This window comes from Pagrus major, chromosome 16, assembly GCF_040436345.1.
Source record: "Pagrus major chromosome 16, Pma_NU_1.0".
Lineage (NCBI taxonomy): Eukaryota > Metazoa > Chordata > Actinopteri > Spariformes > Sparidae > Pagrus > Pagrus major.
In genome coordinates this window covers 7,960,406-7,985,205 of record NC_133230.1, presented here as the reverse complement: position 1 = coordinate 7,985,205, position 24,800 = coordinate 7,960,406, and the positions used below count along the sequence as shown (strand labels likewise).

The following is a 24,800-nucleotide window of genomic DNA, read 5'->3' as shown; positions in this document are numbered from 1 at the left end:
AGACCTTCTGGAGGAAGAAACCACAGTTGTATCTGATTTTGCCGAAATCCAACACTGTTAACCGACAGGAGGAGAGCTCAGAGATTACCTTTTATTGTTGATTTATCTTCACTCATATCCGGCGAGGTGACCTCCATTGTCAGGTGTTTATGTACTGTAATGTTGACTGTGGCATGGAGCAAGAGGGGAAGGGACAGTACAGAGAGGAGAGGAGAGGGGGAAAGAAGAGAGAGAATCTCTGGTGAGTGCTGAATTCACTGAGTTGACCTGAATCCAAACACAGATGCACAACCTTTCGTGCATGCCGTTGCTCGCCATCTTACAGCTGATGTACAGTTAAGTAATCTGGCTGTTTTGGGTGAATAAACACTTGTACAAGTAATGTTTATGTGTGTGTTAAGTTTGGTCTCATTCGCCAACTTCTCTATCCTTGAAGTAGCAATGGGCGACCAACTGAACGTCACTTTGAGTAAACTTGTAGATTTCTCTGGGTTTGAACATTGTTGGAAACATTTGGGATAAAGTACACAACTCACCAAAGTGTATAACAAAGGTCTAGTCGTTTTCCGACATTTTTATGCAGAATGCTTACATATTTTTATCTTTAACAAGACAAACAGGCCCATCACAAATGAACAAAATCAAAAGGTTGCCTAGTGGTGCATCCTGTAAATGAGTTATTATCAAAATGTTAATAAAAACGGGTAGAATTCAAATAGAACAATAATTATAAACTATGAAAGAAAAATATTAACTTCAAAATATGAACCAAGCATTAACAATGTGTGCAAAAACTTGAACTGAGACAACAAAAAAAGAACACAGTCAACTGTTGGTATGGTTCAAAGACAAGTGAACGTTTGTCTTGTTGCAGTGTTAACACATGAGCTCAGGCCCATTGTCAGACATCTACAGCTCCATCAGAGCCTTGATGTCATCGATGCGAGATGTTTTCCTGTCAGAGTTCGTGGAGCCAAAAGCCTTCTCCACCAGGTCCTGCTTCCCCCTCTGGATCGCCACCATTTTCTCCTCTACCGAGTCTTTCACAATGAACTGTAGCAACAGACACACACAAAATGAAAATATAGATACAAGCAAAATGTTCCAGTCAGTGATGTCTCTCACGTACCTGCAAGTATGGAGTAAAATGGACAGTATAGAACTTGCTAAGGAAAACTGAATGCCTTTCCACAGACACGAAATGCACTAAGCTTTCGCTGCAGCGCGTAACAACACTACAAACACAAACGGTGTTCTAGTTTTCTGACCTTGGTCACGACGACTTTCCTCTTCTGTCCCAAACGGTGGCAGCGGTCAATACACTGCTCCTCAGTAGCAGGATTCCATGCCTAAAACACACAGTTCATTACAAGTGAAAATGCAATTCAGAAACACTTTGTTATTCAGCATCTCTTTCTGTGTGATCTAATTTTTTTACGATCCAAGATTGTGTAGATAATGGCCTTAACATCAGGAGGTGATCTTTGTTTAATGGCTGTCCACACCAAGAAAGATTACTACGATGATAACGATAATGGTGTGAGCTTTCACACAGATGAACGATACGTTTCTGTAAACAGTGGCGGCAGGTATGCACTGTGCATTCCAGCTTTGTTGTTACTGCTGTGTGTTACACAGAAAAACCAAAACAATAAAGTCCCAGAAGGGCCTGAACTAGTACTTACAGGGTCCATGAGGAAAACACGTGAGGCGGCCGTCAAGTTAAGCCCCACCCCTCCTGCTTTGAGTGACAGAAGCATGATGGCAGGACTGTCTGCCTCAGTGCTCTGAAACTCCTGGATGACCCGAGTCCTCTTCTTTTGGCTCATGGTGCCATCCAAGCGCACAAAACTGAAACCATGCTCTCTGGTGAAGAGGAAGACAATTACTGCACTGCTTTCAGATCTCTAGACCTCTGAAAAGGCCTTAACCTCTACTCTGAATGCCTGTATTACCTTAGTGGAGTCTCCAGAATGGTGAGGAAGCGTGTAAACTGAGAGACGACCAAACATTTGATGCTGCTATCTTCACATCGCAGCCTGAGCAGGTTTCCCATCAGTGCCTGCACCTGCAGGGACAAAAAACAAACATGGAACAACACGGCTATCAGGCGGTAGCATACAATGCCCATTTTCCATTGCTGTCACACTGCTGAAGATGACTTTTTGAATGATTCTGAGATGAGAATTAGGGACAGAGTCACAAAAAATACCAGTGTCAGAAGAGCTACTAAATGGGCAACAAGTTATGAAAAACGGCGGATTGCATTTTTTTTAGAAGTCTACAGTGTTTTCACTATTATTTTGTCAGTTCTGCAGCCTCAGTAGAGTATATGCAGTGTACCTTCGAGCTTGTCCTCCACTTCTCAGAGTTTGGAGTGTTTTCTTCCTCCACTTCCTCCTGTGGAAACTCCACCAGCTCACTGGTCTTGATCTCACTTCGACAGAGAGGACAGCGTGCCGTTTCCTACGCACAGAAACACAAAAGGAAAAGGTGGATCTGTTAATGATCAGCAGCCTCGGGAAACTGAGGTAAAGATTATCCACTGAGAGCAACACATGTACCTGCTCGGTGCTGATAACCTGGGCAATGCAGGGCCGGCAGTAAACATGGGCGCAGTGTGTGATGACGGGCAGACTGACTGAGTCCAGACACACAGAGCACTCCTCATCAGAGCCGCTGGCCAACACCAACCGTAGCTTCTCTATGAGACGCTCCCGAAGTTCTGCAGGCGTCGCTGCAGCACCTATAGACAAAAGATTAATACATTTAAACGTTAAAACGATGACAGAGGAAAGATTTAGCCACAACTGAGGACACTGATGTCAAATTTGAAGGTTTACAATGACATTAAAAAGGAGTTTATAGTCCAGGATTACACATATTATACATGCTGGGTTGGCATTACATATTCACCTCACAGTTTCTATGCTCATTAAACAGGTCTGGTAAGAAATATGCCTCAATTTTAACTTTGTACACTGTTATCAGCTGCAAGAAGTGAAGAACCAAAGTTGTTAAGCAAAGACCAGCATGTGACAGGTGATTTTCAACAAATTATGTGTTGTATGTGAATGTATTCTGCCTTCTCCACCAGGTCCAGGGTTCAGAAGCTATACTATACCCAGGTCTGAGAGTGTTTTTGCTAGCAGGTCTGGGTGGCAGCAGTGCTGTCGAAGCCTCATCAGGATGGCCAACACGTCAGCGTAATTCCTCAAGACTGTCCCTTCAGCCATGTATCTACACACACACACAAACAGTTGAGACAACTATGTCAAAATGGCCTCATCAACTAACTATTTTTGTAACGGATGATGATTTCTGTCATGTCGCCGATTCATTCAATGCATATGTTCGTAAACAATGACACATACTTGCGGATGGTGTTTCTTCCCTCATTGCGTGCCAGCTCGTACTCTTCTCTCTCCGTCCGGCTCAGCTCTACCTGCTCCACACAGACTGTCTTCTCAGGCAGGAACACCAGGGGGCGCCCATTCACCTCACTGGTCTTGGTCCGCCGCAGAGTGATGCACTTCACCAGGGTCTGAAGGTTCCTGCGCACAGTATCAATTGTAGTATGACAAATGCTTGCATGTTGACCACAATTACAAAATTTCATCCTACCCTCGCTCAGGATGAGTGTTTATTAGCATATCCAGGTGTCCTTTAAAAACAGCAAACAAGTCATAATCATAGGAACACTTTTGAAAGTCTTCAGTAGTAATGTTACAACTTAGATGTCTGATACATTATTCAAAAATATGAAGCTACAACTTCAAGTGTTGACATAGACTATTCTACCATCTAAAATGAAAAAAAGTGCAGGCAGCACAGTCAGCACATTGGAAATCCCCTTCCTCTTTCCGGTTCCTCTCAAGTAACCTTCAAGATGCCTCCAAAGGGCCAAGACCGTGGAAGCTCAGAGGGTATGTCAGCCATGGACATGGTCACATTGGCAAGAGTAAGAGTTACAGAAAGCATCCTGAGGTCATGGTTATGCTGGTGTTATGCATCACCACACAATAAACTTCAACAACATCTGGGGGACTTTGGTAAGGTGAATATGAGACATTACCACCATCAACCTAGACAAGCCTTGGACGCTGGTGAGTGGGCAGAGCTATGGCTAGAAGCCTGAAGGATCTGCCCCCATCCCCCCCCAAAAAAAATCTGCTTGTCACTGTTCGCTTACAGCAAATAGCGCCCTCTATTGTATTATTACTACTCTGCAGCAGTGTAACATGATATATCTGTAGGCACTCACTGCACACCGGCCCTGTCTCCCAGAGTAACAGGTCTCTGGATCACTCTGTTCCACCACTCTTTCACATCGAAGGGCTTCAGACGCAGGAAGGCCAGCAGCATCCACAGGTCCTTCACACTGTTCTGGATTGGCGTACCTGGAGGGATGGACAGTCAGTCAAAATTAGTGTTCATGGTGGATTATTATCATCGAGCCCAAGAATGTTTGTGTATTTATATGTTGGACTATCTATGTGTGTGTTAAGGTTCAGTAATACCTGACAAAATCCAGCGCCGCTGAGCTTTTAAGTCGAGCACAGCCTTACTCATCTGCGCATTGGGGTTTCTTATAATATGTCCTTCATCCAGCACAATCCTCAGCCAATTGATCCCATGGAGCGGACTCTTAGTCTGAAAGGGAAATGAACATATTAACATTTCTCAACTGAAGAGTGACATGAATGAAACATACAGTCCATTAAATGATCAGTGGATCAGCACAGTCTGCACCACCACATTAGCTTCGTCTCCCATGTAAACACATTGGCTTACCTTGCAGCTAAAGTCTGCACTGAGGACGTTGTAGGTGGTGATCACGACATCCTGAGAGGACAGAAACTTCTTGCTCCTGTTGCGAGCTGAGCCGTAATACAGATACACATTTAGCTTCACGTCAGGGCGCACATGCTGCTCAAACTGGTCCTGCGCACACATACAAAAGGACAGAGGAGAAAAACATGACACATGCTGAATCCAGGAGTTTTCACTTTATTCAGCTGTATCATCAAGCGAATTAGCAGGACAGTGCATGTGTTTTGCAGTGTTAGTTGTATTCCTACCAGCCAGTTGCTGAGCACAGACAGCGGGGCGATGATGAGAGTCGTTCTTGCTGATAAGTCTTCTGCACTTTCAATGATAGAGGATTCCACAACTGCACATTCAAAAAAGTGCATTAACATCTCCAATACCACAACAGCATAAATGAATACAGTAAGTGAAAACAGCAGGTATAAATATACTCAAACTCACTGATTGTTGGAGTGGCTTTCTTGGCAGTTTTCTTCTTTTTTGGGCCTGCATCTGTCGCTGAGCCACCCAGTGCTGCAGCAAAGTCCAGATCCTCCAGCAATACTGGGGCCTCTACACAGGAAGAATAATGATACAAACAAAATGTTAAAAAAAACAATAGTGCCTTCAAGATGCACATATTACAGTGCACAAATACAAGAAGATTACTGGTCTTGCACCTTTACTGGGCTTTCGCTTGGTGGCTTTCATCTTTCCTTTGCTCGTACCTGTAAATGGAGAAGTCAGGTAAATCATAAACCACAAAATCTGTGGAACAAGACAAAAGATGCAAACAGCAGGTACAGATATTTAACAGTTAAATGGTGATATACATAGAGATGACACATCTGATGTCCTTTTTTGTTTCTTTTCCTTACTCTTTGAAAAAGCCTCCTGTGGACTGGTGTTGCAAATTATCATCTCTCTATAACTAACTTGTACGTCTGGTGCTTGTGCATGGTTGTATATTGCAGCACCAATGTTACTGTTGTGTCCATGTCAAATAAATCAACTAAACTAAAACATGGAGATGAGAATCGATTCTTACTTACTTTTATCTGGCTTGTCCACAATCTCCACTACATCTGACGAATCATCAGAGATCACCTCCACCTGAGGACTGACCCACACAGGACAATATCAGCCCATGTAAGAAGAAACTTAACTGATTCCAGTGAAGAAATTCAGAGAGACAAAATACAAAAAGCAATGAAGGGAGCTAAATTAATAATACCACTCAATGGCCTCAATCATTGTTACATTTTACAGATCAGGAGTGCACTTGTATAGAAAGACTGATGGGAAAATTAATGGAAATAAGTTCAGATGCGATTCTTTTGCATTTTTACCTTTACACATTGTGCGATAAAAACAAAAAGCGCATCACTTACAATATAATCTGAGCATGCCAAATTTAATCAATCAAATAACACTTACAGGTCTGAGCGTAGAGAAGCAGCCGCTGCTGTATCACTCGCTCCTGCACTGGTGCTTCCTGAAACAAAGATACAACATCACACACACAGGCACAAAGAAAGATAAAGGAAGACTGAGGCATGAGGCAGAAAAAAAACAAACAACAGCAGTTAACTTATGGGAAGTTGTGAATACCTTCCCGTTTGGAGGCCATCTGTGATTTAGTTTTGGCTTTGGTGGGCGAGGCCTGCTCCTCCTGCACACATGTAAACAAACATGGTTAGTACATGGTTAGTGGTTAGTACAGCAAATTCAAGCACTTCAAGGTACCTTAACCAAACATTTCTAGACTCTCAAAGCCCAATCATCACATCTAAAACTTAAAAAATAACCAACAGCTACACTTACACATTTCTCCACGGGAAGAGGCTTTCCTTGGTGAAAGTTGGTGAGGATCAGAGCAATGGTTGTCAGAGTTTTTCCCTGGAAAACACGAACAGGGGCTTTAGCTTTGAATTAGGTCGGCTTAGATCGCAGCAGTGTGAATACCGTTATTGTGGTAAATGTCGTTTCATCTTTTCTTCATTTAATTGGAGATAATCTGACCAAATCACATCATGGGCTAATGTAGAAATCAACTTGTAATTCAACAATTAACCTCTTTTTAACTGTAATGATATTACATCACATAAAAGTTGAAAAAGAACACATTTAGAAAGTGGGTGTGTGTGTTGCTCACCAGTCCCATGTCATCTGCCAGTATCCCCCCACGAACTCTCTCTGGTATTTCTTTGGCAGAGAAACATGTGAGGCTGTTATAGTAAAGCTCGCCTCTCTTCTCCCAGAAGGGTGGCAGCCCCGATTTGTTTTCTCGAGCACACATCCAGGACAGCGCCTGCTTCTGGTGAGGCAGGAGAGGAGTACCAACGGACTGCAGAGAAAAAGGGCTGCATGTTCACATTAAAGCTGCACTTTAATAGAAATGTACAACAACTTTCAGACTAAGAGGTGAGAAGCAGTTTCTCCAAAAACTGAGCAAGAAAGAGAAGGGAGGAACGAAGAAGACATGCATAGTTTGTTTCAGTTATGTCACAGACATTTAGCTGATGCTTTTATCCACAGTCACCTTCAATGTGCCCAATTTTAGATTAAGCTTTGGCAGCATTACAAACGACCAGCAGCAAAGAGTCTTAGCTGAGGGGCAGTTTCATTCTTTTAAAACAGACTTTTGGGCACTGTTTTCAATTAAGTTGACATAATGAAGAATCTGTGGTTAAAAACAATAAGAAACATCATGCAATCATTAGTTAATGACACAAATGCTGACCACAAACAGATATACAAAATGCAGACAGATCAAATACAAACCTTGGCTGCTTCTTTCTCTCCATCTTTACTCTCCATTAAGCCTTCAAAAAGGTTGTCAAATGAATTTCTCAGCTGAAAAGAGAAGACGATGTGTGTAAAAAAAAAACTGCTAGCTCATGCTTTACGTAAGTCTGTTTCACAATGTTTGGAATATAACTGCAAATGTATAGTCATCCCACATAATTTCAGCATAAAAACAACAATGAATTCTTTATGCACTAAAAAGTCAAACAATAAGAGGCTTTTGAAAGCCGCAGTTAACTAACAATGATGTGTTTATTGCTGTCTACCGTTTGCCTGAATCCATGTAAGTGCAGCATAAGTATATTACCTCCTGTGCAGTCAGTGGGATTGTTGAGCCTTTTTTCGATAGCAATGCAAGGACACCTTGATTCATACTATTATAGGTTTTCTGAGTTGCACCTGAAATCAAACACATACACACAAATAAACAGTGGCTGTGACTGAAAACTGACTGTTTTTGATGCAACAACGTGAGCTACACGGATAAATATGAGAGCTTTTACATCAGGAGGAAAGTGAGATTCAGACGGTTGAGTGTGTTTGTACCCGTTGTACCTCCGCTTCCACCTGTGTTCAGTTTAAATCCTCGACGTGCCATGAATTCATTCACAGTTGCTTTGCTCTCTTCTTTGCCCCAGAATGACAACATCACTGGCATGGTGAACGAGTTGTTTGTCCCAGAGGGCACCACCCTGAAAAATATCCGCACAAGATGGACTTGAGCTTAGATATCATCTTAAAACCACTGCACGATAAAAATATGAAGAAAAAAAATACAGATATTCATTTTTAGCTGTCAATAGCAGCCATTTCTGTCCGTCTGTCTGACATTTAACATGTCAGCTGGGAATGACAATGACAGGCCAATAACAATCTACTCACCCCTCTACTTTAGCCAAATTGTTGTCCATAACATAGGCCATAGCTGCTGCCAGCTCCCGTTTGATGTGACCCACTTGGTTGCCATAAATGTTGGCGACCATCACTGCATTCCTGTCATGTTGATTCTGGGGCTGTCGTACTAAACCAACCATTTCTCCTCGATTTACCTATGAATGAAACACAGATGAGTTTAAGGTTTGGTCAACCTCCACTCGGTGGTAAATACATTTTTATCGGTGACTCTGATTGATCCTCACCACCCCTGTGTAATATCTAAGGCCGACCACGGTGCCTCTTAGGTGGCCAAAGAGCACGCTGCCATCGGCCTCCGGCTCCTGAGATACTGCAGCTCTGAGGAGCTGTAAGAGAGTCTCTGTAGTGTTCTCATGGGGGTCTGTGAAGAGGTCCACCTCGCCCGACCTGTCCGAACCGAACCTCCACCTGCCGGAAAACATGGCACCTGGAGCGCACACAGAAACACATACACAGACAGAAGGTCATAGGTATGTTGATGTAAACATGTATGTAACACTGTGATCCTACCCTCTCACTGAAGTTGCATAGTGCAGAAACAAGTGATGTTGGGGCAGAGTGGCGGAGACAGAGACACCATTCACCCTAATACAAGACACTGAACCATCAACATGATTTTGAAGCTGTTATATTAAGGTCAAAAAGTCACATAAGGATGCTTTAAGATAGAGCAGCACCAACTGATGACACAAGCCATGACCACCAAACCTTTGGTTGGGCAGACTGTAGGGAATGTTTAATCTGGTGCATACTTCTTCACATTAGACGCATAATATGAGGTTTACATGCAGAAACTAGCATAAATTTATCCCTACACTGGAACAAAAATGTTGTTGAACAGCAAAGCAAGCTGGCCAAATGCCTTACATGTGTTTCCCTACAGGCTTATGAGCTATTCAGTCACAGCTGTGGTGCATACCCGCTCAGATAAGGTCGGCTAATGTTAGCTAGTTAATGTAAGATAAAGAAAACTACATTAACATTAACGCTACTTGGAAGCTAGCTTACCTTACGTTTGGGTTAATAGGGTTTGAGGGTGTTAGCTGGTCGTGGGCTATATCTACTATTAATGTACGTATAAAAAAATACAGAGTGTGTGATTTATCTTTAATAAACAATGTCTTACCTCCTTCTCCTCGGTGGTTGTCGACTTTTCAAAAGAGGACCGTAATTTGGTGCCTCAGCTCGGTTTCTGTTGCTAATGTTTTTAAATCTCGAAGTATCAAGTGATAGTTATTATACGACTTCCGGTAGCAGCCTCCAAAATAAAAGTAAACACCTCACGTTAAAGTACCGCCTGAGTAAAAGTCTGAAAGTATCAGACATTAAATGTACTTAAGTATCAAATGTACATCGTACATGTGCATTTGTATTGTACGTGTAATGTAATACTCATTTTACAGCTTAATATTTGGTTTGGTTTTAGATGAATATTGTATTTTTTTAAATACTTTTATATAAATAAAATATGCAGCTGATGAATATCTGTGGATTTTGAATAATAAGCCATCGAAACAAAATCATAATAAATAATAATTTGTTGAAGCCTCTATTACTGACTTTATAAGAAATAATATTATAAGAATGTATTTAAATCTGAAATCAAAGCTCCCTTGCTTCCTGTTTTGTGTGCGTGTGAACTTCACAGTTCAACGCAGCTCACGCAGGCTGCTTCAGCCTTTTTTTTCGCCACTTGCATTGTGCGCGCTGTGCGTTTCGCCCAATGAGCGCTACGGAAGCCGCGAGGTTCCGATTCGACTACGACGTTCCGCTTCCTCTCCGCCAGCTCCTCCCCGGGCCGAGCAAGGAGAGCCAGGCTGAGAGTACATTGGGGAGGAAAGTGAAGAGGAATGAAGAGTGTACGATAAAAGACAGATATCTTTTTGTTTCCATCTCCCCGGGGAAGTGTGAGAAATCTCGGCGCTGAATCTGGGCTGTAAAACGGAGAGGACACCAGCCGAGACGGGGCGGAGTTTCGGGAGTTTGCCCGGAGTGAGCTTGATACTTTTGCGGTTGACAGCAACCGGTGAGTTTTAAGATTTACTCACTCAACACAGCCGGTCTTAACATAAAAGTTGCTTATTTGATAATAGTTGACTAGAGTTGCTTTGGCCCTCAGACTGAGCGACATCTCCCTGCGTAATTGTTGTGGAGACTCTTCTTCTGGTCTCCTGAGGGGATAAAAATAAAAGCACACCAGGCCAGAGATCCACATCCTAGTGTTAGTGGGATTTATGGTTTGCCCTTCTTTTTAATTCAACCCAAAGTAATGACAGCCTACAGGGACACTACAGTATTGTAATAACATGTGATGTTAATACAAAACATCTGCAACAACAGCCAGTGGAGAGGCCTATAAATATCAGAGGAGCACTTTCATAATAAAATGTCATTTTAAAGTCACAGTGTTTTCTGTGCAGCAATGTACGACATAGATACAGTGTATTGTGTGTGTAGCTACAGTACACACCTGTTTATGAGCTACTGGTGGGTAATATGTCGATATTATATCGTTATCGTGATGCGAGACTATATATCATATGAGATTTTGTGTTTTAAAGGCTGCAATACAGTAAAGTGATCCTTCACACATCATTATACACACACGACTGATGAGTATTTATCAGAAATATCAGTGTTTATATGTTGTAAAGTACCAATAATCTTCCCTATAATATCGTCGCGATATTGATATGGAGGTATTTGGTATCCCTGTCCCTATCTATCGCCATATAGCCTAAAAGGCCCGAGTCTAAACATGTACAACTTCTTAATAACTTGAGTTTTTTCAGGGGGAGTTTGGAGTTATGGCCTCCTGATTTCTAAAATCTCGACTATCAGCATGCATGCAAATGCATCATTATAGGCTGTGACAGTCCAGCCTATAATCCTGCAGGTACACTGAACCAGTCATTCACACACTGCTAGACCCTGAAGCTAACAGACTTCAACTGTGAGAGCTGAGGCTAGTTTTGTACCTGGTCCAAGCTGTAGAGTCAAGTTTTGACAGCAGCCTGGGCCTTCAGGTTGCCAGGTTGGTGATTTGATTTGTCCAAATGTTGACACAGGGGTGAGGCAGCTGTTTGAATAACAGGATAAGGTGTTCAGTGTGGGTGTGCAGCTGGGCAGTGTGTTTACGCCTCACTCACTAGCAGACCTATAATCAGTGACTGTAGAAGGTAGTGACTGTGTGCGTGTGTGTGTGTGCACTTATAGTACATATGTGTGTGCTTTTATACCTGTATGTTTATGTGGAAGTGAATGAAAGGGGGTAGAGTGTGTGTGAATGTGTGTGTCAGCTTCATCACTCCTTCCAGGAAGTCCTCCGCAGAATTTCCTTTTATAGAAGCCGAGTACAAAAGGCTTGCTGTCCACTTCCTGTAAACAGCTCGGCGGCTGTGTTTGCTGCGCTCTGGTTGGCCGGTTCGGTCCTCTGACCCTCTGGTGCTCGGGGAGTTCCAGGATGAGGAAGTGGGCTTCCCCTGATGGCGGCCAGCCACAGGGAATAGAAAGTGTTCAGATCCAGCGAGAGAGAGGAGAATGAGGAATAGAGAATATAAAGGGCAGAGGGATGTGACAGGCTCTGAGGCACAGCGATGGTGAGAAAAGAGAGGTCTGTGGATTGAGAACAGATGGGAGATCTATGTGGACGCCGTCTGGATGTAAAATAGTGTGTGTGGTGAGCAAGCACGCAGGGTTGGAGGGGATAAATTAAGCGTGGAGACAAGGAGTTGAAGGGAAAGCACAGCCTGTAGTTGCAAAGGGAACATATCCACATTAATACAGCTGATTACTCAATACATTGATATGTGGAGTAACATTAAAATAAATGACAATAATTTTGAGAATTGAGAATTGTTTGAGTGACTTTTTAAGCAAAACATGTTGTGGTTTCACTTTCATAAACATGCGTACTAGTGTGTTTATTGTTTCAATTAAGTTAAGGCCGCTGGCTTGTTCACACTTTTTCATCCGTCTCTGTTCAAGCAGCGCTCGGACATCCTTCCATCAGCACTGAGTTTGAAAGACAGACTAGAGGACAAGATATTAAAAAGTTAAACGTTGTTTACGGCCTCCTTGTCGCCACACTAGCCTTGTTAGTATCATGTGCATGTGCAGCTCTCAACAGAGATGAGAAAGAAGAAGATGTCTCACTCCATCATCAGCTCCGGTAAAACCAATGTGTCTTAATTCAGAAGGCTGTCAATTAAGAGTTTTTAAAACAAGTTTTAACATCTTCTGGATGGAGTCTGATCTGCTGCGTTCTACGGTCTCGTTTTCTGCCGTTTTTGTGACGACAAATGTCACACACAGGAAAAAAAATACAACAGATAGGCAAACTTGTCTACTGGCAACGTGAAAGGAGACAATCAACTACTTTTTAGTGGGTATAAATGTTTAAAAAAAACATTTACACACTAATTAGGCTGTAAAAATGGTATAAGTCTATGGGAAAAGTGTGTTTGGGCCAGTGTGTACTCTTTGGGTTTGGCTTAAAAGGGTAAAACTATCCAAAAAAGTGAAAAAATGAACGCAAGACTATGTAAAATGAATATATATCTGACTCTCTATTACTCTTGTGACCTCTCAGATATATCTAGTGACCTCTTTCTGTAACTAGCAAATCATTGAGGTTCCTTCTTGCTGAATGACTGGGTCAGGGTTGGCAGTGTGTGTTGATTTAATAAAACCATTGCAGCAGTAATAGTTAGTGTTCATTTATACAAAACACTGAAGAGTGTAGCCTCCAGGGCTGATGTGCACCTGCCTGCTCCCCTCAAAAGTTTTCTCTGCTGCGCTCAGCAAGCTTGGCTCGGAGCTACATAAAAGATGTTCAAGAGCTCACAATGGAGCCCCTGTTGGCAAGGGGAGTGTGTGTTTTAGGGCAGGGAATGTGTGTGTGAGATGGGGCGTGCAAGAGGAGGAGGAGCCTTGTGTGTGTGTGTGTGTGTGTGTGTGTGTGTGTGTGTGAGAGAGAGAGAGAGAGAGAGAGAGACAGGGATGAACAGGAGAACACGCCCAACCCCTGCAGCCCTGCAGCTATGGAATTCCTACTGAGAGACAACTTGTCTCTGCCTGGCCAGCCAGCACCCAACATTCAGTCCAACAACACACACACACACACACACACACACACACACACACACATTGACTTTGAAAATGCACATTAAGGCTGGACCACTGGGGCTAATTTTATCCTGTCGGGGCAAGAATACACTTGTCCCATCCCAGATTGCTGAGGAATGAGGCAGCCTGCTAAGACCTGCCCAGAGAAGCCTGAAAAGAGGGAAAGAAGAGTAAGGAAACAGTGAGAGCTAAGTCGGCAGATGAGCGCCAGAGAAAGAGCTGCATACACTTGGGAATACAACAGTTTTTCATTGTTTACCTGATCTTCTGTAAGACGCAGAAGAGGCACAAACAGGTGAGTACTTAGCAGCTTCTGTGAAGGAGGCGAGGGGATTGAAAAGACGTTTGGGGGCGTAAAGAGAGTTAGAGGAGTGTCTCATTCAATGTAGGTGGACTGGCTTGTGTGGTTGTATTTTTATAATGGTGTTTAAGTACTTGTCAGTAGCAGTGATTGCTGGGATCGCTTCGGAAAATATGCAGGGAGATGAAAATATAGCCTTGAGTCGAGTTAGTGCTGATGTGTCTTTAACTTGTAGCCTGGAGTCTTGGTTATAACATGGGTCACATCAGCTTGTGTGAAATGGCTTTTTTCGATAACCCCAAAGGCCCAGTGTTGTGTGTGTTGTTTGAAGCATTAAGGAAAGTGTGTGTAGCAAGATATCTTCCCATGTGGAGCCTAATTTCATTGATTTTGTGGTGTTTTGTGTCACGGCTGAGTCAGACCAGCTGAGCTCTTGCAGATGCAAGCTTTATGTGTGAAAAGGAGGTCACACAGACATACCAACCCGAGCCACGTCTGTTATCCCGGTTTAATACGAGCTGTGTCATCAGCGGTCAGACACAGGAAGTGAGGAAACCTTTGTTTGCTTCCTGTTTCCTGTCTGTGATGTCATCAAAAAAAGCAGGCTGCAGCTCAAGAGTGGATCGAACTGCTTGCTCTGCAAGACTGAAAGAGGTGCGTTTGTGGTTGAGTGTGCATTTGTGTGTGTCTGTGTGTGCGTGCGTGTGTCTACAATGGCAGTTTTCACCATATTAGGGTAATGGATAACACAGAGTGAGGAAGAAGTAGTCAAATCAAGAACCAATACATACATGTGAAAATGCTACATTTAAAATCCAAGTTAAGTGAAAGCACACAAGTACTATCCTATGATTGATATGTTGTGTGACATTATTAGGTTATTCATACTGATTCATCAATAACTAAGGCCCTGTTCAGACCTGGTATCAACATCGTCCTTAGCGATCCGATCACATTGGAGGACCTCCTGCTCAACTGATGTTCTGCCAAAACAACAAGAAGAAGAAGCCACAATAACAGGCACAATGGATTTCACACTGTCTTTACATGTGGCTCAGTGTAATGTAAATGTTTGGGCTCGCTTAACCTGCCAATGTCAGCAATGTCGTTTGCGAACACCATTGAACTGATAACTGCAATATCCCCAGACTCCCCCAGAGTCTAGAGGGTTAAAGTGTCCCCTTGGCTAACAACCCCAAAGACATCTGAACAATGAGGGGACAGTAGCTGCTGCTGGGCAGAAGCTTAGAAGATAGTAAAGAAACCATTGTTTAATGTGAAACAATCATTGTGTTTTATAAGCTTCTCCTGCGCTTACTGAGTACAGTACTTGACTGTTGTCTCCATCATGATTCTGAGGTTTCAGCTTCTTTTACCCAGACTTCTTCACTCCTCTCCCTTTAACTGAACACTGTCATTGTCACAATACCATTCTCTCTCTCTCTCTCTCTGTCTTTCTGTGTGTATGTGTCTCTCTCGCTCTCTCTCTCTGTGTCTCTCTGCCTCCTTTCCTTCCTCATTAATTTGTAACACTGAACGAGACTCAACACGTCACTTTGCCTGTTCAGCGCTGCTTCCTGTTCACACTCTCTGTTCCCTTCGCTCCACAACTCCGTGCCGATCCACAGATTGTGGCATGGATGGACTAGTTAATTCTGCGTGAGTTTTTCTTGGTTTGTTGTTGAGTTGTTTCTATGTGTTCATAAGGCAGGCTTGATTTGAACTCTTTTCTCAGGAGCATTTTTAGCTCAAAGCTTTTGCTAGCATTGTGAGATCTAAAAAAAAAAAACAGGAAGAAGGGAACGAGTGATTGAGCATGCAACGGACTTACTGTGTTTCTTGTGCGCCATTGTCACCTCTTCTCGTCTGTGCAGGTGTACGTGTGTGTAGATGTGTGACAGCGGAGTGTGTGAGGACAAGCCCCCCGCCCCCCCTGTCAGGATGAGCAGCCAAGGAGGAGGACCAAAGGACTCACAGTCAGCCAATCACAGCTCTCGGCCACTGCCGTCTGTACCGGAGGAGAGGAAGTCCAGAAACAAGATCATCTCAATGTTTGCCTCAGAGAAAGGTGAGAGGTATCACGTTTGACACAAAAGACATACATTGCAGTGGTTGATCAGCACACTGACCCCTTGACCTTTACCTGCAGGAGGCAGGAAGAAGGACCGGGACAAGGACAGGCCTGAGATCTCCTCCCCGTCTGACTTCGAACACACCATCCATGTGGGCTTTGATGCTGTCACTGGAGAGTTCACTGTGAGTATCTGACCTTAAAGCTGTGCAGTGTGCTCGTTCAGATATGGGAAATTTTACAGACTACAGACAGATAAAGAATAATTTCAAACAAAACTTGTGGATGTCGTCGTATAAAATGCTAAAATGGGTCGCCAAATATGCTTGGACGGCCATAAATGTACAAGCCACCATTCATTTAGCTTAGCATAGAGACTAGAAACAGGGAAACGGCTAGCCTGGCTCTTTCCAAAGTTTCACTCATTTACCGTACAGAAATAAAAATCATATCAGAATACTCATCTAACTACAGCAAGCAAGCAAAGTGTATTTCCAAAAGGGCCTCCAAAATATTCTTATAGTTTTGCACCTTATATAACGTGTAAAATGCTGCTAGGAAACATCTAGTGCTCGGTCTAATCAAAAGAATGACCTGTGTAAACAGAAAGTCAGTGTAGCATCACAAGCTGCGACATAGATCCAAGAAAGAACCGGTATAACAGGAAACTAAAGTGTTAAACTAAATAGGAAAAACATGTGTTCGAGAGTAAGTACTAATAATACAGTTTGGCATGACATCAGTTTGTGCTTGATGATCAATAGCTATTTGATCATCAAGTCTAACGTGTTTGGCCTGAAACATTCCTCGTTCTTCACTCTTAACAGAGAACTACTTTGTGTCCAGCAACTTGTTTTGATTTAGTGACGTGTAAATCTCAACTAAATAAGCACTTGTGCTTTAACTTAGCTAAGTTTGAACGTAGGCAAAGCTGTTGCAACAGACTTCAGATTACTTTTGAGTAACTGACAACCAATATATTTGCAGCTCTAGTTGTGCCAAGAGATTATTACAGTTGTATTAGTGAATCCAATGAGGGCAACATGAGCTTATGCAAGTGATTCAGAAGACATTCACACATGCAGCTTTACTTTATCATTTCATTTTTTATGTCCAGTAGGCATAGGTATTTTAAAAGGGGTGTCACTTATATCTAAATCCCTGATACGATTAGTTTTTTGATTTTGATTTTTGGATTGGATCTGGATTTGTATCAGATCAACAAGTGATTGGTTTTGTGCCCTCACTACTGTCATTTACAACAACAACAACAAAAAAAAGATAGGAGAGATAAGATAGAAATTTTAGATTGTTACAAAGTCTGGTTCCTCAAATCTCTCCAGAGTAAACCCTCTAGCCCCAAACACATCAATAAAGGATCTCTGAAAAAGAAAATAAACCCAACCACTGCAGCTAACACTTAAGACTTGGCTAGAGGAGCTCCACTGGTGCCATTTTTAGGTAGAGTTTTGTGTATGTTTTTCACTGTGTATGTGTGTGTGTGTTTGTTTGTTCCAGGGCATGCCGGAGCAGTGGGCCCGTCTCCTTCAAACCTCCAACATCAGCAAATCAGAACAGAAACAGAATCCTCAGGCCGTCCTCGACATCCTCAAGTTCTACGACTCCACCAGTGGAAAACAGAAATACCTCAGTCTTTCCGCGTCAGGTCAGTTTTTCTTTTGCTCAACAGATAAAGAAAAATATGATGTTGCAACTGCACACACTCACTCCTCTGTCCTTATACTTTATCTCTTACAGATAAAGACTCACAGTCGGTGAGTACTTCCATTCATCACTTCTGCTTTAATAGCATTACATTGAACACATTGTCGATTTCTGACCTAGATTCTGGTTAATCTGTGTGTGTTTGCTGTTGCAGTCAGGCAAGCAGGGTACAGCAACCTCGACAACAGGTGGCAAGGGTGGAGACGACGATGATGATGACGATACACCACCTCCAATCGTGGCACCGCGGCCAGAACACACAAAATCAGTGAGTCAACGTAACACGGTTGTGTTTTTGAATACTTGAAAATGCAGGATTTATATATATTGATCAATAATCACAAAATTAAGAACATAGAATCAGTTGTACCTGCTGACAGCTAGTTTACCATTTGATTGAATGTATTAGTCATTCATTCATTAATTTTAGTCTTTTTTTACAGCAAAGTAAGAGAATAAATTGCCAAAAATCACAAAAGCAATAAGGGCAAGATCACCCAAAACCAGTATTGCTAAATTTTTCTTTTTCCGTTCTGTGTCAGGTGTACACGAGGTCGGTGATAGACCCAATCCCAGCTCCAGATGGAGACGCTGCCTCTAAGGCAGCCGACAGACAGAAGAAGAAGGGAGGCAAGATGACCGATGAGGAGATCATGGACAAACTCAGTATGTCTAAACATCGGAAATTACACATCGCAGGCAGAACCACAGCTATTTTAGGCTCCAGTTGAGCTGACTTAACAATTTTTTTCTATGTCTCCTAGGAACTATTGTCAGTATTGGAGATCCTAAGAAGAAATACACTCGCTATGAAAAGATCGGCCAGGGGTGAGTCAGAATTCAGGGCAACAGGAGTCTGTTTAGCTGGTTGCTGTGCCAATGGTTTTAATAGTCGGAAAAACAAACATGGAAAATCAATTTATTTCACCTCCACCATTTTTGTCTCTAACTTTCAGGGCCTCAGGCACAGTTTACACAGCCATAGATGTTTCCACGGGTCAAGAGGTAAGGTTGCTTCAACAGTCATCCTGGTTTCCCCTCAATGTGATGTGAAGGTTGGACTGAGCTTAAAAGGAAAGCCCAAATATCAGTAGAAGGGCTGAAGGAGTACCTGTGATTTAAACATTTTTACCTCCTGTGAATGTACCATTCTTTGTTTTTGGCATAATTGATTTCTTTTCAGCTAAAAACAACAGATAACTAACTATAAAGTTCTGTTTATTCTTGATTATTTTGTTCATGTTGTAATAGATCAACAATTCTTCTTAGAACTAGATTTTTTTTGAGATGAGAAAAACTTCTTAACATTCTTAGTTTTAATACATTGAAATTACAGTAAAGTGTGGTGCTGCAGAGAAGGATATCCTGTCGCATGCAGTCATGCGGGTGTGTTGCTTCCCTACTTTGAGTAATGGAACAATTTACTTTTGCAATCTGTTTTGTTCAAACATATTATAAACAATATTTGAACCCACAGCTGGACTGTAAGTTTCCATTTTTTGCTATAAAAGTAACTGGAAGAAGTGGGTTGGTAGGTTGAAGTGGTGATCGTTTTATATTACTGTAATTACAACATTTTAAGGTGAGCACGATAGTTGCATAGAAGAATAACTACAGTTTTGGAGAAGAAGTCTTTGTTTCAATACCGGTATTTTTCCAAGGGAACTTATCAAAGAGAGAGTTATATTTAAAATAACCTGATTTATCTGTGATTTCTCTTGGCAACTTAAATCTTCGGAAAAAACAAGTTCAAAGTATGCTTACAGTATCGACAAGTAGCACTGAAGGTTAGTTAGTTTCTGTAGATTGCATGTATTGGTGGTACTTCATTTACAGGATGTTGTTTTCTGCAGGTGGCCATCAAACAGATCAACTTGCAGAAGCAGCCAAAGAAAGAGCTGATCATCAACGAGATCCTGGTCATGAAGGAGCTGAAGAACCCCAACATTGTCAACTTCGTAGATAGGTAACGCCGTCACTGTCCTGACAAACACGCACAGTAAACACGCATAGCACCAACTGTGATTTGACTGTGTGTATGTGTATTTTCAGTTTCCTCGTAGGAGACGAGCTTTTCGTGGTGATGGAGTACCTGGCTGGTGGCTCCCTAACCGATGTCGTGACGGAGACGTGCATGGACGAGGCTCAGATCGCCGCTGTCTGCAGGGAGGTAGGATTCTTTTCAGGCAGCCGAGCTTACAAAACCTGTCAAAGCACCTGTGTCACACAATCCAGGTCACACGTATCAAATGAATGGCTCAAAACTTCCTTTGTGATTTTATAGAACAATGAAACCTATTTGTACTGCAATATGACACATAAACTACTTACCTATCATTTTATCAAGAGTGTCAGAGTAAAAAATCAAGCTTTACAGGCCAAACACTCTCAGGGACATCATTTTTTCTCCTACTTCGAGTTATAGAAGTGAAATCCATTTCTAAACTTTCTGAACTTGGTTAGGAAATTAGTCTTTTCAATGCTTAGGAGAGCTCCAGAGGTGCCCTACCCTGCTAGGATTTGTCAGGACACAGCAGAGACATGTGCACACATACCATGGGAGGAGAGATGTTCATTTATGAAATGTTGTTGAAAGATACAGTTTTGTCGTGTCAACAGGAAGAAGGCAGCTTTGCAAAAGTTTTGTGGCTATAAACATTTACAATTTCTGCAGTTAGAAACCAAACCTTGATAGCTGTTACAGCACGTCACGTTCATTCTGAGTTACTTACCAAAAAACATATTGTGTTTGTCCTTGAGATCTAACAAACATGTTGAATGCATCAACTTTATTACGTTTTGAAGCCTGCGTTGTTTACATTCATTTATTAGTTTGCATTCTTCTTTGTCCTCCCTGCCTATGATGCAAAGTTGATTTGTTTATTTGTGCTTTACTGCCATCTGTAGGTCATTAGAGTAGTGTGAAACGATTGTCAGGAATGTGTTTCATATAATGTGAGCGGGTCTCCAATTTGCTAGACTGAAGTCTGGATTGTTCCAGAGTGCTACTAGAGGTCAAATACTACCTCACAGAGTACCTTTCATTTTTTGTATTTAACAGAACGTATCATTAGTAATTCTTGTTTGTACAGTGCTTTAACTTTTGTGGATCCTCACCTTCCTCCCTCTCTGCGTCCAGGTCCTCCAGGCTCTTGAGTTTCTTCATGCCAACCAGGTCATCCACAGAGACATCAAGAGTGACAACGTATTGCTGGGGATGGACGGATCTGTCAAACTTAGTAAGAGAAAGCACAGGCGAAGATGAACGCATGAACGTGGCCCTGAATAAATTGATCTTAACAGACATTTCTTTTTCTCTCTGCAGCTGACTTCGGCTTCTGCGCCCAGATCACTCCAGAGCAGAGCAAACGCAGCACCATGGTGGGGACCCCGTACTGGATGGCTCCAGAGGTGGTGACCAGGAAAGCCTACGGACCCAAAGTGGACATTTGGTCTCTGGGGATCATGGCGATAGAGATGGTGGAGGGAGAGCCTCCATATCTCAATGAGAACCCTCTCAGGGTGAGTGTGTGGATTTTGATGTCTGTAATAATTCTTCTGCGTGGTGATACGGAAAGAAAACAGAATGAAATTAAAATGCTTCAGGATAATTTTATACTGCTTTTCTCACCATGCTATTGTGCTCGTCGTAGGCATTGTATTTAATCGCCACCAATGGGACTCCTGAGCTGCAGAGTCCAGAGAAGCTGTCCCCTGTCTTCAGATCCTTCCTGTCCCGCTGTCTGGAGATGGACGTGGAGAAACGAGGATCAGGCAGAGAACTGCTGCAGGTAGAAGAGGCTACACACTCATACATTCATTCATCGAACATTGGGGCTGCTTTCAATACTCAGTTAAATTGTTTGTTGTGTGTGACCAACAGTCCAACACATAAACATATTAAGTTTAGGATCAGATAAGACGAAGAGGCAGCAGACTTTCACTACTAAAAAGCTGGGAAAAACGTTGGTATTTTGCTTGTAAAATGACACGTTTCAAGTTAGTTTTTATTTTTCTTGCACTGTATGTTGAGAACTGATATGCACAAGGTCGACGAGTTAATCCTGAAAATGGAGTTCACTCCTCAACGTATTATATTTCATGTCTTCACTCCTCTTTCACTCTGTCTGTCCGTAGCATCCATTCTTGAAGGTGGCCAAGCCTCTGTCCAGCCTCACCCCGCTCATCCTGGCAGCCAAGGACGCCATGAGGAGCAACCGCTAAATCCCAGTCTCTAAAGACTATAAGTGCTAATGCCATTGACAGCCAGACCAGCCATTATCATCTACTGGTCTACGTATGACGACCATCAGCGACCTTCTCAAAGATTCACAAAATGCCTCTCCACTCTTTCCAGTGTTTCTGTACTGATGCCAGATGTATCTCCTTTGTGCCTTGTTCTAAAGCTGCACACAGCCATGATGTGTTTTTCTATTTCTTGCAGCCAGAGCACGTGTGTGTTGTTGATGTTGACACTGGTTGCTACAGTATGCATTATCAGGAATGTGTGATCACTGTTGCAAAGGTTCAAGACTCTTCACACACCAAAAGCCATAAAAAACAAATGATCTCATCTCACCTGTAGGAGTTACCTGTTCACAAAGCTGCTGAATGCAGCTTTCACAGAATAAAAGGGGACTCCTAATTTTGCCATTGATGACATCATATTTAATAAATTAATTGAATTTATATCTCTGCAGTGATTGGTTTATTGCTCTAGACCAGGGGTTCCCAACCTTTTTGAAAACATGGACCAGACATGAGCTATAATTTTTCTGGCGGCCCAGGAGGTGGCCGTGTGTGACCCATACGTGACATGAACAGCAAAATGTTTTCATTGTCATACTTACACTGTTACGTAAATAAAATCAGTTTTGAAACATTTGATGTTAAAGGAAAGTTATCTGCCTCGTGATATGTATGTAGGTCACCATTTCCAGGAAAATGCGTAACAAAACACAATGCAGTACATAAATGGCAATTACATCACATCTCTTAGTTCCTACTGGGTTTTCGCGGCCCCTGTACTGAACGACCCAAGACCCAGTACCGGTCCATCGGCCAGAGGTTGGGAACCTCCTTCTCTTAATCTCTCATGGACTAAGGAGCTAGTTTTAGCGCTGAATTGCTCTGCGAATTGCTGTTGGACAAAAACATCAAGTCTTAAAGCGTGGACAGACACAGCTCAATGTTCAGTTTCTTCTTTTAACTTGTCCAGTTACGAGGTGCTTTCAGCTTTAAGATGTATTGTGAATAAGGAATATGGGTAATTAGAAATAAGGGAACCTTGTTCATCGTGAGAGATGACTATCGAGAGGATTCTATAGCTTTGGTGTGTGGAGAGACTGTGACCTTTGCAACTGTTTACTGGTCGTTGTTGCGATGGTTACACATGTGTCAGGGTCCAAAAAGTTGTGAAACTGGCATGGAAAACTAAAATGTGCCAATACTGTGCTGTACTGTGGCCCAGCATTGGACAGTATGATCTCTGTTCAGGGGAAAAAGCCATACAAGTGTCCTTGTTTGACCCTGTATCTCACTGAAAATTAAAACCATTCCAGTAAAAGGAATGGGATTCGAGTTTGTTTTTGTCCATGAAACTTTTTTTTTTAAATAATAGTAGAGTGTCAAGGTTTTGTAAGTTGAGAGTTTCAGCCCCTGCTGGCAGTTTGGGGTATTACCAGGCACCAAAACACACTATCATTAAAGGTGCAATATGTAAAAATTTGGCCTCCTGTTAAATTCATACTAGGGCAGCCTATAATAAGAGTAGCTCCCTCATGCTGCTAACTACATTTCGTTCATACATCCATAACTGTAGTTACTGTTAGCTTGTTAGCTCAGTTAGCCATGCAGCTGCCATGCTGGTGTTAACACCACCAACACAGGAGTGAGGAAATAGGTTTTTCAGGCCTGCGTCAAGCTGGTGAGCACGCTAACTTCAGTAGATATGTCTGAAACACAATAAATAACATCAAAACTCTTATTTTTTTCGTGTTGTGTTGATAAATTTAATTTTTGAAAGTTATAGACAAAAAATCTTACAAATTGCACCTTTAAAATGAGTCAGACTTCTGCTATCAAACTCTCTTCTATGCAAACTATGCAAACCCATCTGAACACTGATCGGAAAAGAAATGCCTTGAATTCTCAAGCTTACTGTCCCCTAAAAGTCACATTTCTATTACTATGATGTTTCTTCTTCTGTTTGTCTTTAGCTGTGCCTTTTGCCTTACTGTCAGTGTGTTGGTGCGAGTGCAGCACAAATACTGTTTGAAATTGTCTGTCTGTCTGTGTTGGAGGAAGACTTTGCATTTTGTTTTGTATATTATGTATTGGTGATGTCCTGTATTTTTTAACGGCTTTGAAAAAGTATGTATATCATTGTTTTATATTTGTAACTAACACAACAGAAGACAAATATGTGTTTTCAACTTGTTATTGTGAACCAATTCATCCTCAGTTCCCTGAACTTTGCATTTATGGACTCAAACCATAAAATGTATCGATAAGCCTGAGACACTCGAGCCAGACCTGAGTCAAGCAGTATTTGGGAATGATTGTTTGTTTTAACCTGCTCGGAGTACCACATGTGATTGGTTTACACCTATTTTTTCTGTAAGTTTAGACAATCACTGGAAAGCATTTAATTTAATTTAAATGCTTATTAAATGTGCCTTTTTAAAACGTATGGTACTCAACAGGTTGACACAAACACTGCATATAATATTAACAGGCTGGAAGACACAGTTGTGTGGCTTTTGACCAGAACACACATTCCAGTTTTACATGTAATATGAGTTATTGCAGACTTTAAAATGAATGTGTTATGTTCATCATGAAACCTACAACTTCTGGTGTTGAATACAATCCATACAGTATGTAAATTATTATTAAAGGTGGACCTAAATAGGCTTGTGTCTGGTTTATTAAAAGGGCATGAGGGGTGAAAGCCAGCTACAAAGAGATTAAAAATAAAATTAAAAAAAATGAAAAAAACTTCTAAATGACTACAAGAGTTGGAAAAATAACCACAAGCAGAAG

The 24,800-nt window shown here is 42.0% G+C and overlaps 2 protein-coding genes across 4 annotated transcripts; one reads left to right on the top strand and one right to left on the bottom strand.

Annotated features, from left to right (window-relative positions):
• Positions 1-543: 543 nt before the first annotated feature.
• Positions 544-9,760, bottom strand: hltf (helicase-like transcription factor). 2 transcript variants are annotated; one of them, XM_073483072.1, is made up of 25 exons: positions 9,659-9,760; positions 8,757-8,959; positions 8,500-8,666; positions 8,164-8,309; positions 7,925-8,016; positions 7,594-7,665; positions 6,965-7,156; positions 6,634-6,708; positions 6,421-6,481; positions 6,247-6,304; positions 5,862-5,929; positions 5,490-5,537; positions 5,272-5,382; positions 5,082-5,173; positions 4,795-4,944; positions 4,521-4,653; positions 4,265-4,400; positions 3,375-3,554; positions 3,125-3,240; positions 2,565-2,746; positions 2,344-2,466; positions 1,956-2,068; positions 1,686-1,866; positions 1,269-1,349; positions 544-1,053 (listed from the first exon to the last, which is right to left on the bottom strand). In XM_073483072.1, the coding sequence occupies exons 2-25, from the start codon at positions 8,952-8,954 to the stop codon at positions 910-912; spliced, it is 2,919 nt and encodes a 972-aa protein (XP_073339173.1). In that variant the 5' UTR covers positions 8,955-8,959; positions 9,659-9,760; the 3' UTR covers positions 544-909. The 2 variants fall into 2 exon arrangements, with proteins under 2 accessions (XP_073339173.1, XP_073339174.1); XM_073483073.1 differs by having other exon boundaries at positions 8,173-8,309; positions 9,659-9,745.
• A 522-nt stretch (positions 9,761-10,282) lies between these two features.
• LOC141010199 (serine/threonine-protein kinase PAK 2-like) lies at positions 10,283-24,670 on the top strand. Of its 2 annotated transcripts, none has more exons than XM_073483074.1 (15): positions 10,283-10,558; positions 15,835-16,028; positions 16,110-16,216; positions 17,550-17,697; positions 17,790-17,806; positions 17,911-18,024; positions 18,299-18,422; positions 18,521-18,584; positions 18,713-18,761; positions 19,610-19,722; positions 19,809-19,926; positions 20,896-20,995; positions 21,082-21,278; positions 21,410-21,547; positions 21,894-24,670. In XM_073483074.1, exons 2-15 carry the CDS (start codon positions 15,851-15,853, stop codon positions 21,978-21,980), a joined length of 1,554 nt encoding a protein of 517 aa, XP_073339175.1. In that variant the 5' UTR covers positions 10,283-10,558; positions 15,835-15,850; the 3' UTR covers positions 21,981-24,670. The 2 variants fall into 2 exon arrangements, with proteins under 2 accessions (XP_073339175.1, XP_073339176.1); XM_073483075.1 differs by lacking the exon at positions 10,283-10,558 and adding an exon at positions 15,475-15,619.
• The last annotated feature ends 130 nt before the right edge of the window (positions 24,671-24,800 follow it).